The 13,760-nt window shown below is 43.5% G+C and overlaps 1 protein-coding gene across 2 annotated transcripts in view; it reads right to left on the reverse strand.

Annotated features, from left to right (window-relative positions):
• Positions 1-1,638: 1,638 nt before the first annotated feature.
• VPS35L (VPS35 endosomal protein sorting factor like) overlaps positions 1,639-13,760 on the reverse strand; it is a 51,525-nt gene continuing 39,403 nt past the window's right edge. For both annotated transcript variants that reach the window (XM_063315263.1, XM_063315264.1), the window contains 7 exons: positions 12,492-12,569; positions 12,013-12,127; positions 7,123-7,262; positions 4,568-4,733; positions 4,310-4,428; positions 2,296-2,442; positions 1,639-1,988 (listed from right to left, as the gene is read on the reverse strand). In XM_063315263.1, the coding sequence (XP_063171333.1) occupies positions 1,890-1,988; positions 2,296-2,442; positions 4,310-4,428; positions 4,568-4,733; positions 7,123-7,262; positions 12,013-12,127; positions 12,492-12,569 (864 nt within the window). In that variant the 3' untranslated portion in view covers positions 1,639-1,889. The remainder of the gene's footprint in view (positions 1,989-2,295; positions 2,443-4,309; positions 4,429-4,567; positions 4,734-7,122; positions 7,263-12,012; positions 12,128-12,491; positions 12,570-13,760) is intronic.

Genomic DNA, 13,760 nt, shown 5'->3' on the forward strand with positions numbered 1-13,760 from the left:
GGGAAGAAAAGCCATCTTGTTATTTTAATGTTATATCGGTTTTATTAAATTTTTTCTACAATCCATCTTTCTCGAGTGGTATCTCGAAGTAAATGTCCTTGTATCTACAGTGGAGATTATAAGCTTTATGCTTGGCCAAGATACGTCTATGCACAGGGCCACCCTTGAAGACCACCAAGAAGTTACAGCTGGTCCAGAATGCACCAGTGCATATGGGTGTGCCCAAGTATGCCCATATAAAACCTCTATTTTACAAGCTTCACTGGCTCCCACTGGGAGCTGCTGGTTATTGTCTATGAAGCCCTCCACAGTTGGGCTATTTGTGCTGTTTTATAAATTGTTCGTTATCTGTACTGGTATTTTGTTAAACCACCCAGAGTCGCATATTTGAGTGGGCAGCCATGTCAACGAAATCAGTGTTTTTCAAACCTGGCAAGTTATTGATGTGTGGACTTCAAGTCCCAGAGTTCCCCGGCTGGCCAGGGAATTCTGGGAGTTGAAGTCCACACATCAATAAGTTGCCAAGTGTGAAAAACACTGATCTAAATTTAAAAAAAAAAATGATGATTCCCTCATAGGGAAGACGTTCACCTTGGCTACTTTTCTGTTGCAGAATCCTCTGTCGTAGCGCACCACAGCCTACTGCTTGCCCCCTGAAAACGTGGGGGGCTCTCAGTTGGCCTAGTGTTCAGGGGCCAGACCAAAAAAATGTTCCAGTGTTATTTTTGTAGCATAAATCCCTTGTTCTCCCTGAAGTTCTCTGCAGTGTTTGCCCACCCTGTCTTTTCGGTCCTGGATTCTCCCTGTCATCTCTTTTCCAGTCTTACCATTCTCAGCCATCTGAACATCCTTTACTCTCACAACCTCATTTATTCTTCTTTTCTTCTCTGAACCCCCTTCCCTCACTTCAAACAGTTTGTGTGACATCCCTTTTCCTTCAGATCCTTCCTCAAACCAGCCTTCACATTTATACAAAATCAGGGTTAAACCTGAGATGAACTACATCCCTGCTTATTTCGAACGCCAACTCCTGCCATTAGGGACTTCTTCATTTTTACTTTGAATGGTGGCACTGAGCTAACATGCATATTTTTCTCTGTTTTAAAAGGCTGCTTCCCTTGTTCTCAAAGGATTACATCATCTAGCAATTTAAAGGCAAAAACTCTTCATTCACTCCCTGGCAATTACAAATTAAAAAGCAGATGAAGACTGCATCATAGTAGCTATGCATAATGATTAAAAAATAGCCAGCTCAGGACTGCTTAGAAAGATTAACACTTATATTAACATAATATAAATGCCTCCTATCCTTAATTAGAGCTTTTTAAATGCATTTTAAGTGTTGTGAATTAACTGATCGGTACTGTGAACACATAAATTTCCAGTACCTCACAAGGTCTATCACAAATATTTACGTTCTCTCAATCATGATTACTCAAATAGGTGGTTTCAAAACATATACTTTAAAGATATAAAATAATTCTAGTTTATCCATTTCTTGAAGTAAGTTCTGCCTGTCTCCCTCACCCTCTCCACACAAAGCATCATCTTTCTTTTCTTTGCAAGTCTGCCAAATTTGGATTTAAAAGTTATTTTTCCACTCTGCGATGATTAAGATAACATTTCACTGACCCAACATTAGCATTAAAGTCAACTTTTAATGATTAACAGCTGTGCAGGGGGAAACAAAGCCACATTTATTAAAAAAAAATGCACCACCAGGAAAATTTACCTTCTGTTCTCCAACCAAATAAATCAACCATGCACCAAGGGGCGCTTTAAAATGAGAAGATATTGAACTCCGACTAATACCCTGTGAGGCAGCTTGGAGTTTAAAGGGCTTGGATTGCTAATGTTTTCACAGACATAACTGCATGAATCCACATTCATTAGGTCCTTGACTGCAAAGGAAGCCTGTGCGCCAGCTCGGTAAAGTGGCTCAGTCCGGGATGCTTGCTTTGCAGCTTGATGTATTCCAAGGTTTTGACCTAGAAAAGGGGGAAAAAAACACACACACACACAGTGAAAGTTGAATTGTTACGCATCTCTGCATCAGCCTAAAGGGTGTTTTTAAGGTCCAGTGATTCAGGCATGAAATTATTACCCAGATTTCTTTTTAAACAACAAAACTTGACAGCTGGATCAGATGAAAGGCTACGCAGATGAAAAAGCTCCTTCTGTCAAGTGAAGGGCGATTTTTATGAACTAAACAGATTGGCCTTCCATCACCACCACCACCACTGCCGCAGCCACCACCACCACCTCAGAGGGCAGTTGTGTTCTGTCCCTCCTTACCATGGTTTTGGTGTCGGCAAAGCCATGTTTCTGAGCCAGGTTCCACAGGTTGACCGCAAGCTGGTTGAGTTTGTTGTTCCGCAGATCTGCATGGGCCACGAGGCTGTTGAAGAAGCAGAGCGCCAGGTGACTCTGGCGCTTTAGAGTCTGCCAATTATAGGGAGAAAGATTTATTAGGGGGCAGCTGTGAAATATGCAGAATTGTGCAAATTACCGGAGGGGACAGAGGATACCCCCACCCCCATTCGATACCCATTTGGAAAGGAACTAAGAAAAGCATGTCTGACCAATCTTTGGAGAACCAATACCAGCCACAGAGGACATGACCAAGTTACAAGACCCAGTGGTCTGGCTTGGTACAAATCAGGTGTATGTTTTCATACTTTAACTTTTTTTTTTTTCTCCATAAACTTCAGTGTATGTCATGAAAATGACACCCTAGCAGGAAGGTCGGCTATCCGCTGTCCTTCAGATGTCTGTTAACACACCTTCCACAATCTCTTGCCATTGGGCATCCTGGCTGAGGGTAACATAAGTCAAAGTATAAAACGCTGGGGAGGGACCAGCTGCCAGCCCCTGCCATCAAACTGGCCAAACTTTGGGGGAATGCCATGGCCTGCTCAACCTAGCACCCATGTGGAAGACTGAGTACTCTTTCTGAGCCTTCCCTTTGTTGAGATGTGCTTCTCCCTGGACGAAGCTCGGAAAGGAACCAGGAAGTCCACAGCGGAGAGGCTGTTACCAGCCATCTCCTCAAGCTGTGACATCAATCAAAAAATTATTTCTTTGGGAGTCGGTGAGCGATCACGGTTGACCTGCCACATCGATCAATGTGTTTCATACTTCACTGGAGCCCTCTTTAAAGTCAGCCAGCCTTAACCGTTGCTCAGGGTGTGAGTTAACCAGGGAAGCAAGGAGGGACAGGAAATGCAGTATCACTGCCAAAATGCAGTCACCTCGATTACTGCAATGTGCTCTACACGGGACCATTCGGAAGTTACAGCCGGTCGAGATTGCAGCTATGCAGGTAGTTCTGGGTGCACCTTGGTACGCCCATATCAAACCAGTACAGTGCAAGCTGCACTGCTCCCCGTACAGTTTCTTGGTGCAATTCAAGCTGCCAGTTGTCACCTATAAAGCACAGGACCAGGACTTTGAGGGACTGCCTATCTCCAATTATCTCTACCCACTCAACAAGATCACAGGATTGGCATGTTCTGGGTCCATCTAAACAGTGCCAACCTGCAGGATGCAGGAAGCATGGCCTGTGTCCTACTGTGAGGTCCTGGTCCTACTGGCCAAAGGAAGGCCCTGAAGGTGTGGCTCTTCCCTCAGGCACTGGGCCAGGGTACTCTATGTGTCAATATGGGTTATGTGAATTAGTGTGCCTGGTGCTATCAGTGTTATGTGAGTTCCTGCTGCTTTGATGGATTTTTATCACTCCTGTATTTTTTATAAGATTAATACTGTTGGTTACTCAGTTGGTAGTCATATAAACTAAACGAACGAACAAACAAAATGTCTTGTAAACACACAGGCTGAAAGCTTTGCAGGGAGGAGGTTTCTAAGGGAGACATACTGTATCCACAGACACTGTGGCGCCAGGAAAATCCAGAAATCTGTTCAAACACAGACCTCCCTTATACCAGCTTTCCCAGCTGGGGCAACTTCTAGGCATGTGGACTTCAATTCCCAGAATTCTCATCAATGATCATGCTGGCAGTGGAACTCTGGGATTTGAAGTCCACACCACTGGGAGCTGCCAAGGCTGGGAAACACAGCCTTATACAGCGAGAGAAAGTCGATGAACCCTTTAGAACTATCCGTATCCTACAGTACCAAGGCTCATAGCATGGCTTAATCAAGTCCTACAGATAAGAGATTCTGATTAAACAACACACAAATCAGGGTACCGTGTTGGGTTAGAGCAGAGAAGCAAGCAGGGAAAAACGCTATTTTTCAGTACGAAGCTCCAAACGCTTCATTTCACTGATGCTGTGAAGCTGCTCCTCACCTCATCCTTTCCAAGGTTCTTCAGATGCTCTAAGATTTGGTTTATCACTGTTTCACACAGCCTGCTTGTTTCTGCCAAAAATTTAGTGTCTCCACCATACAAGGTATCATTAGATTCAACTGAGGAAACAAGATTAAATACAGGGAGGGAGGTAAATAAGAACTTGCAAGGCCAACCGGATACAAAATAAAATTTGAAATAAGCCTAGCGGAGGAGCTAACTTCCCCCACCATCCGCCTGCTCTGCCTCCCTTCTCACCTTTGTCTATGTGATAGATGTAGGTCTCCTGACTCATGGCAGACAGAAGATGCACCACACTGGTGTAAATTTTGATTTTGTCATCACTGTTATCTTCCCAAGTGTAATCCTGGATAACATTGAGCAACCCTCGCACAAGAAACAGTACCCCTTGCTCAGGATGGTCCTAGGGAACAAAGACAAATGAAGTATACTACAGCATACTAAGGGACTGACTTCTTTCCCCAGACAGTGATGTATTAAAGGACTTAAATCAGAGGACTCAAAACTAAGCCTTAGAATGCAACATCGAGGGAGATGGGTATATGTTGTGTTGGTCAGATACCGGGTTGACTCAGTGTCTAAATAGACATACACCTGTCCTCTTGAATTTTCTCCAATAACAGCTTTTACTCCCAAGGACATTCCAGGTATTTTTTTAATACCACCCATCTTATCCATTCTTTTCCCCTTCTGTTTCTCTCAGTCTTGCCAAGCATATTTGTTTCTCTTCCATCATCTGCTTGAATCCCATGCCAAAACTTGTGAGTTTAGCTTGCTGACCATCACTCCAATGGAGTAATCAGTCTTTCCTTGGTCCAACGTAGAACAACCCTCAGTAGCCTGGTTCATAGACAACCCTAAGCCATAATGGTTAGGTTCCTACAACATACTCAGAGCCAAACAAATCACATGACAGTTTGGCACTGAGCATGTAACTTCCTGATGGTAAGGACTACACTCACCATTTTTGGAGGTTTAGAGGGCAGTAAATATTACAAAGGCAGCCAGTTTGGTGTAGCGGTTACGGCACCAAGCTAGAAGGTGGGAGACCAGGAGTTCTAGTCCTGCTTTAGGCACAAAGCCAGCTAGCCGACCTTGGGCCAGCCACTCTCTCTCAGCCCTAGGAAGGAGGCAATGGCAAACCACTTCCAAAATCTTGCCAAGAAAACTGCCGGGAATTGTCCAGGAGTCAAAACTGACTCAAAGGGACCAAAAAAAAAAAAAAAGACTGTGCCATATGTTTTGATAAAGCCCAACATCTTTTCCCTTGCATTATACTTTAAAAAAAGAAATTTTTTTTAAAATTTAAGCTCATTTGAAAGCTTCTGAGATGCTTTTCATGCACTCCCAACCTCAAAGCACCAGGAAACCACACTGCCAATTTTCTACAGCGTTGACTTAATTTTTTGTGAATATTTATAGGGAAGCAAATAAGGGAGTATTTAGGAGGGATCTTGCTTATCTATTACTGGTTAGCTATACATGTGAACCAGGCCATTAAAAGCTCAGTCTGAGTTCTCTAGCACCAATCAGGATTGGAAACAACTGATCAAGGAACAAATCTCTCTGAGCTCTGATTAGCATTAGGAAAAAAGGTTAAGGGGGCAGAACAAGAATCCCAGTAAGTACTTTTGCTCTCAAATGGGAACCCTACAGACAGCAATTCCTCTTGGCTTTGGCCAGACTGGATGCATTGCTTTCTGCTGCTCTGGTGGGGTGGTCCAAAAATATTCCCCTACACCAATATATAGGTATAGCCTTGAGAGAATGGCTCAGCGGAGTCCATGAGGCGTATGATCCTTTAGCCCAGGGTTTCTCCACCAGGGTCTCGTGGCACCCTCGGGTTCCGCGAGAGGTCACTAGGGGTTCCCTGGGAGATCATGATTTATTTAAAAAATTATTTCAAATTCAGGCAACTTCACATTAAAGAGGTAAGTTTCATTATTTTTAGTTTAAGAATACCGTCTGTCCTGATTACCAGGAAACACACTGAGGCGAGGACTTGGTCTCTAATATTTATTAGTAGTACTTAACAAGAATCCTAACAAACTGAGAAAGCGTGGGAAAACCCAGCCATATAAACCCCAAAGGTTAAGGCGGTCCCGATCTGTGTCTCTTTGAATGGCTGAACAGTTCCTCAGTGCTACGCATGCGCTTGACAGTCTGGGTGAGAGCCCCCTGCTCGCCATCCTTACTCATGACACCGTCCGTGTGTCTATACAGGCCTACCCATGAAACAAATATAATTTTGTAACTTCTGGCCTATCTTTGAGCCTGAATGGCAGGGGTTCCCCGAGGCCTGAAAAATATTTCTAGGGTTCAGGGTCAAAAAGTTGAGGAAGGCGGCTTTAGGGCATCCTGGAGTACTTTTAGCCAGCCTATCCTTAAGAAATTCCCTGGTAGAGAGCAAGATTTCTATTTGTCCCTTCCTCCTGTCTAACCATTGTGGGCATGTCCCCCTGGCTTGCCCAATTTTGTCCCTCTATATGCATCGCCTATCTCCTTGCATTTGAAGGATTGTATTAGCTTCTTTTCTTTTTAGCTTCTCAGAGAGAGAGAGAGAGAGAGAGATTGTCATTTTTCTTTGTTTTATCTTTATCTGACTGCTGGTTTGTGGCTGCAATAGAGATTTGATCTCATTTGAAAGCAGATCGCTTCTTCCTTTCTCCCATGCTTTCAGCTGGAGGGGAGGAAGACCGTCTTGTCTGAGAAGGTGGGCCAACCTGCCGCTGGAAATTGCGTATACAACAGCTACTAGCCTCTTTATCAACGCAAACCTCCACTCCACTTACAGGAATGATTAACAACGTTGAGAAGAAACTGCAGAGGAATTCCAGGAGGTATGCTTCTGAAGGCCGCAGCTTCCCATCTATGCTGATCATCTTCGGCACCTCGGGAACAAGGCTTATCGCCGCTCTGAAAAAGGCATCCGCTATAAAAAGATCACAGTTGGGGCCGTGTTAGCAGACTGAACTTAGATTGATCAACATGCCTATCATTTAAAAGGGAGCTACAATTAGAAGCTTGACCATGCAGGACCCTCCACTCTGAGGGCTTTGTTTTCTTCTGAGCAATCCTTGCAGCTGTTAGAAAATTCACAAAGGAGGGACTACAGCGAACCATTGCAGAATGGTTCACTAAAACCTAGGAAGGGTTTCATGGCAAGAACAAACACTCTTGAGGGCACGCAAGTGCAGAACCGAACTGGAAGATGGAGGAGAGAAATCACTGACCAAGGGATAGTCCCAGAGGAGAATATGGCTGAGGGATTCCACCTCCCTTATGTCATTTGGAGGACTCTGAATAGGTTGAGGGTTGGAGTACCTAGGTGTAAGACTAATGTGCTCAAGTGGGGGTTGCTGACGGATAATAACATGCCGTGTGAATGTGGAGAGAGACAGAATTTGGCCCACCTGCTGACCTGCCGATTATTACCAATAGTATGCACTGAAAATGACTTGTTTTTGGCCAATGACAAAGCCAAGGAGGTGGTGTCATTTTGGCAGCTTAAGGTTTGATCTGGATACAAAATAAGAAGACAACGACCATGGCAGAACATCCCGAGAGGCATACTCTTGTTCAAGGTTTCAGCCTGCTGTGTCTTCTCCCCAGGATACTCTTAGAAGCTCAAGAAGGTCAGCTTGTTCTCAGTTGCAATTTAATTTATTAAATAAGTTTATTATTAATTTCATTTATTCTATTTAAAGAACTTACATGGCTGCCTATTTCATGGAGTGATCCTAAGGGGCTCGTAGCCACCAATAAAAACAGAAGGCTAAGAACAAAGCCACCCTTCCCACCAGGTGCCAGACCACCTAGACTATGAGCCTCCTGACTCAACCCCCGTCCTAGCCCAATGCTATAAAAGGGTAGGGGTCCCTCGAATCTCAGGAGGGAGGCTATTGCAAAGGGTTGGGGCGGCTATAGAGAAGGCATGCCTTCAAGGTCCCATCAGATGACCACTTTTAAGGGAAAGGACCTGTTTGGTTTTCTGAATAGACCCTTAATATTCTGTGACTAGGAACCTGCTCACAGGGCTGATGACTTGCATCGACAGGGCAGCTGTCTCCAGAAGGAGAAGGACCCTGAATTTCAGCCAACTTGGATTTCCTCTGAAAATGCTGAAACATTCCACGTTTCTTGACAGGCCTGTTTTTGGTTTCTTGCCTGTATGCACTTGCCGCATAAGCGAATTATGAAAACTATGGGAAATAAAAGCCAATCCAGCAGGAGGAAGACACCAAGCTGTGGAAAGCTCCATAAAACGTGGCTTCCAACACTGGCCGTTTTAGGGAGAAGCTGTAACTCTAAGAGCATCTGCTCCACCTGGAGATGTTTGAACCAGCTAAGATTGGGAAAGCTCTTTCTGAAATCCAAGAGTCAGATGATAATGAACTAAGTGGAAGAGGAGATATGGATGCATCCTATGCTCATTAAAATTAATGGATAGGGCTACTACTTATACCTTAAATTTCAACAGCTCATTTCCCAGAATACAAAGGTTTTCCCTCTTCCTAAAGACTTAGGGCAAAGGTCAAAGAATGTATGAGTTTCAATCTTATCTTCAGTTATTCTGATTTTTAAAACATACATATCCTAGACTATAATCACATCAGAGGACAAATTCAATTTTACCACCAGAAAAAAAATCCTATTTGCACACTGTAAAGTATCTAATTTCATAAGCAAGAATACTTTGGGCTTCTAAAGTTACACAACTCCCATATCTTTTTTTAAAATATAGCTTTCATCAATTCACTTATCCCACCTCAGTTCACTTTAGGTAAAAGATAACAATGAGGGCCAAACGTTTGTGTACATCAGAGTTAATAACTTGCAGTAAAAGCTCAGCGCTCACGTTATCACTAAAGTCAAACAACACAATTAGTATTCTGAACACCGACTTCTGACTGCAGAGTCACTGCAAGCAAAAGTATGTAATTAAGATCATCCTCCCTTTTCAACACAGGATGATTCCTCTTTTACACAAACCACAGTACCTGTTTAGATCCAAAGTGATGGAAACTGTGGCATAACTCCAGTTGAGGACAAGCCTGGATCAAACCATGATTGTCCACAAGGGAGACCAAGGCCAGCTGTATCGCAGCTGAACTAAAAATGGATCTCATCAAATCTGGAGAAATGGAAGGAGGTGAAGAAGGAGATGCAATTTCTTCTGAGGACCTTTTTCTCAGGTACGCAGAATGTTCAATATAAGAGATCAAAGATTACAAAATGATGAAAAGGATCCTTTGTTCCTTTCTTCTGAATAGCCCTAAAACTAGGGCACTAGGAAAAAAAACCCCACGACAATCCTGTCCTCCTGTTGCACTTTCAAATACGGGGGGTCAGGGGAAGCAAAATAGAAATGTTAGCTCAATGAGAGCTTGGTGTGCTATTGAACTCTGAATTTCAGTTCAACCATCAAACCAGAGCAAAACAAATCCCACCCCAGCATGGCACTTCCACTTTTGTGAGCCCCTTGGTGAAATTAGTCATCTGTAAAACACACATTTGCTAAATAGTTCCGGCTTTGTGGCACATCACCCGCCAAGCCAAATCTAATAGCCAAGAAGACCAAAGTGTCAGAACCACCCACCACATGGGCTGTAAAGAGCTGCGTACTTAACAATCAACCTGGACACTTGACAATCCTCCTTGAATGGACTTGATCGCGAAGAGGAAATAAGTATTGATCGTTCTCTCTTGGCCACGTTACTCTGGCTGGATTTCCCCTTTATACAAACTCAGGTTTTCTCTTACTTTCATGTGCTGAATAAACCAAATGGCTGGATTCTCGTGACTCAGTAGGCCTGGAGTGCTGGAGAAGACCTTCCTATTTAAATCTATTGACAGCCAGATCCTGGCAAAGCTACATCTAACTTTCAGTGCTGTTTAAAGCTACTTGCAACAAGGGTAGTGAATCTGTTTAACAAGACACAGTAGTGGCACAGTTTGCTACTACAAACGGGGTAAGAGGTGCTCACCAATGGGGATATCCTCTAGGTGTACCAACTTTGATCCCCCACATTTCCTAGCCAGCATAGCCCCTGCTAGAATTCTGGAAGACTGTATGTCTGGAGAGGACCAAGGTTGGTGCAGAAGATTTTAATATTAGGGACAAAAGCCTTGAGAAACTGTGTCAGAAGTCAAAGCAGGCAGCAGAACTGAAAAACAGGGTTTTCAACATTCTGTCCTGCATTTCTCTAGAGCTGATGGTGGAACAGGCATATAAACCTGGGTGGCCAGGAGTGGATTGCAAAAATGCAGATCACCACCAGATGGCATCAAAAGGAGAAGCTCTGATTCAGAACCCACTTTCCGACGAACATCGAGTCTTTCCAAAGGTAATTTTTATTGTCCTCAGAATTATTCTGAGTCATCCAAACCTCCTGCGAAGAGAGGCAAGTGAAAATTCTGAGCAAACAAGCGCACCCGTTAATTATCTGGAGGGAAAAACAACAACGAAACCATCCCAGCTGGCGGGAGCTAAAAAAATGACTTCATGCTGCTTGGTCTACAAATAAATACAAAGTGTACCTCACTGACTAATCTATTGTTTTTAGAATGGGCTTGGATGGTACAGTCAGCTTTACTTTAAACCCCTCTGTTCTCATGATGCCCTCAGAACGATGTCTAAACAAAGGAACCCGCAGCTTTGCAGGAAAAGGCTTAGTCAGTGTCCCACATCAGCTTGTTTGCCTACAGCTGGAATTTGCTCGTAAGTGTGCAATGCTGACAATATTTGTTATCTCCCTGAATAGGGCAGGATCAAATTTTCCTTTGCAAATGCCAGGAACTGTCCTAATTATGCAAAGAATTCTATGCCTTTGCAACTTTCTCCCTCTCTGTCATCCCACATCACCCACATGCACACACGCACGATTCTAAGAGGGAGAACGAGTCACTCCTTTAATATTGAACTGAAATCCTTTTTTTTTTTCCCACCAAGAAAGTTAACTCACGGGTTGGACTCTTGCTTTGTGCAGAAAACACAATCCTTTGACTCTCTCCCTTCAGACAGATAAAGGTAACAATTGCCTTCACGTTGCTTCCTGTAATATTTGCAGCGTTGTTTTTTTTATTCCCGGTTTTGCAACTTTTTTCAAAATAATCAGCGGGGGAGAGGAAAATGTTGTGTGCTGCTTCGGATTGGACAACTGCCTCAGAAAGTTCAGAGGAGTAGAGAAAAGTTCAGGAAATGCCAATTTCTCCCTCCTCTCTGTCTGTCTACAAGGGACACTGTTTTGTGTTTTTGTTTTGAACATCTTGTCTAAAATGCAGCCACGTTTAATCAATAGTTCGGCTGCGCTCTTTAAAAAGAAAACAAAAACAATGCACAACCCTTAGATCTTTGTGATTCCAAACACCAGCTCCTGCCATTTCCGAGTTTTTCCCTGCTGCATATTATTATTATCATCGTATAATTGTTTTTCACCCACATATTGCCTCTGTGTAAAATGTCTCTCTCCTGCCAAGGAACATTTCTTCACCAAAGCTAACCAAGCCACAAGAAGCAGAGACAACTTCCTTCTCAAGCTCTTTATAGGGAAGATTTTAAAATCTAAGCCATTCTTTTTTGTTTGGCCTCTGGCAAGAAAGGCCATCCCTAATAATAGCATTAACAACAACAATGGTGCATGTCTTGGAAAACTGAGCAGCTCACCACTCAGAAGATTTACCTTGTGAAAGGCACTGATTAGCCAAAGCCACTTGTCCAGAGAGCGAGTACAAATTGAGACGAGTGAAGATGCCAGTCAGAGACGGAATTGTAATGAAGCAGAAGGCAACACAGGCCTAGAAAAGGGGAAGAACAGTTTCTGAAGATCAGCCACATCCAAGTTTTTTAGATTCAGACTTTAATATCAACCTGCCTAATGGAAACTATTTTTGTATATTTTATCTATAATGCAATAGAAATGATATCACTTATATTTAATGCAATAAATATAAATAATATATGTTTTAATATAATATTGGCTAGATATAATATTGGCTCAACAAGAAACCTATTGGTGAAGTTTTCCCAAGTCTTTTAAAAGGCGGATTCAATAGTCAGAGAGGATGCAAATCAGACTGAGATCTCTCCCCCTACAAGGAGTCGTCAAGCCAAGACTTAGTGCTGGGTCTCAACCGGCAACTGGTCCATGTCTGCACCTACCCTGACAAACGCCGCGGTCTTTCTGGAGTGATTTCCCTTCATCACTTTTCTGGTTTCCATCGCCAGCTGATTCACACTCTGTTTTGGAAGATAATGTTACCAACGGGAACGACACTGCACCCCAGCCACTTAAGGACTTAACAATACCAACAGCAGTTCGTGGGACAAAGCGAGCTTAATGTGACAGTGAATTAGAGGTAGTCCTCACTTAACAACCATTTGTTTAGTGATTGTTCGACTTACGAGGGTGCTGAAAAAACTGACTGATGACCGGTTCTCACACTTACAACCATTGCAGGGTCCCTGCGGTCACGCGATCGCAATTTGGGCGCTTGGCAACTGGTACGCATTTATGACCATTGCAGCGTCCCATGGTCATGCGATTGCCATTTTTGACCTTCCTGGCCAGCTTCTGGCAAGCAAAATCAATGGGGAACTGTGTGATTCACTTAACGACCACATGGCTCACTTAATGCCCACTGTGATTCACTTAACAACCACTGCAAAAAAGGTAATAAAGGCGGGTCAGATTTGCTTAATGACAGCTTCACTTAGCAACCAAAATTCCAGTCCCCATGGTGGTCGTTGAGTGAGGACTACCTGTAGATTCAGGGATGAAGGAATGTAGAACTCCAATGATATGCAAGTGGACAAGTGTTCATTCTGCCTGAAAAAGATGAAAAACCCACACAAAGATAGGCCAAGCGCATGTGGGGAACTGAACATAACTGATGCTGGGAGAATTGCCAGAGTGGGTCAAAGGGATACTGGAGACCCCGCTCAGCATTTTATGAGGGTGTCAGCAGATGAGCAGTGACGGAAGCCAGGCAGCTCTGTGTCATACCAGTTGACTGAGGATATTCTGTTTTTTCTTGACCCAGGAGAACAACTGGCAGGGGCGTCCATTAGAAGCCATCAGAAGGACTTTGCATATGCCATGAAGTCCCTTGTGCCATGTCATCCTCACACCAGTGATGCAATTATGTTGTTTGGGTCAGTTACAACACGCAACTGCCATGAATTATGATGTTGTGGTACACTGAAATCCCTTGCTTTCCCATGGATACCCTGGAAACTGGGGGTGGGGTGGGGATTAAAATTAGGATGCGCTCATCTTATGGCACATGCTACAATTTTTGTATGTGTCTTCTCTCAAAATGGTCAGAATCTGAGTTTCTGATCTGGGGGCATTTCTGATAAGAGAATAACCTTCTATCCCCAAGCCCCCAAATGGATACAAGATAGATAGATTTTTTTTTTAATTATTTG

The sequence above is a fragment of the Candoia aspera genome, chromosome 14 (genome assembly GCF_035149785.1).
Source record: "Candoia aspera isolate rCanAsp1 chromosome 14, rCanAsp1.hap2, whole genome shotgun sequence".
In the NCBI taxonomy this organism is placed as follows: Eukaryota; Metazoa; Chordata; class Lepidosauria; order Squamata; family Boidae; genus Candoia; species Candoia aspera.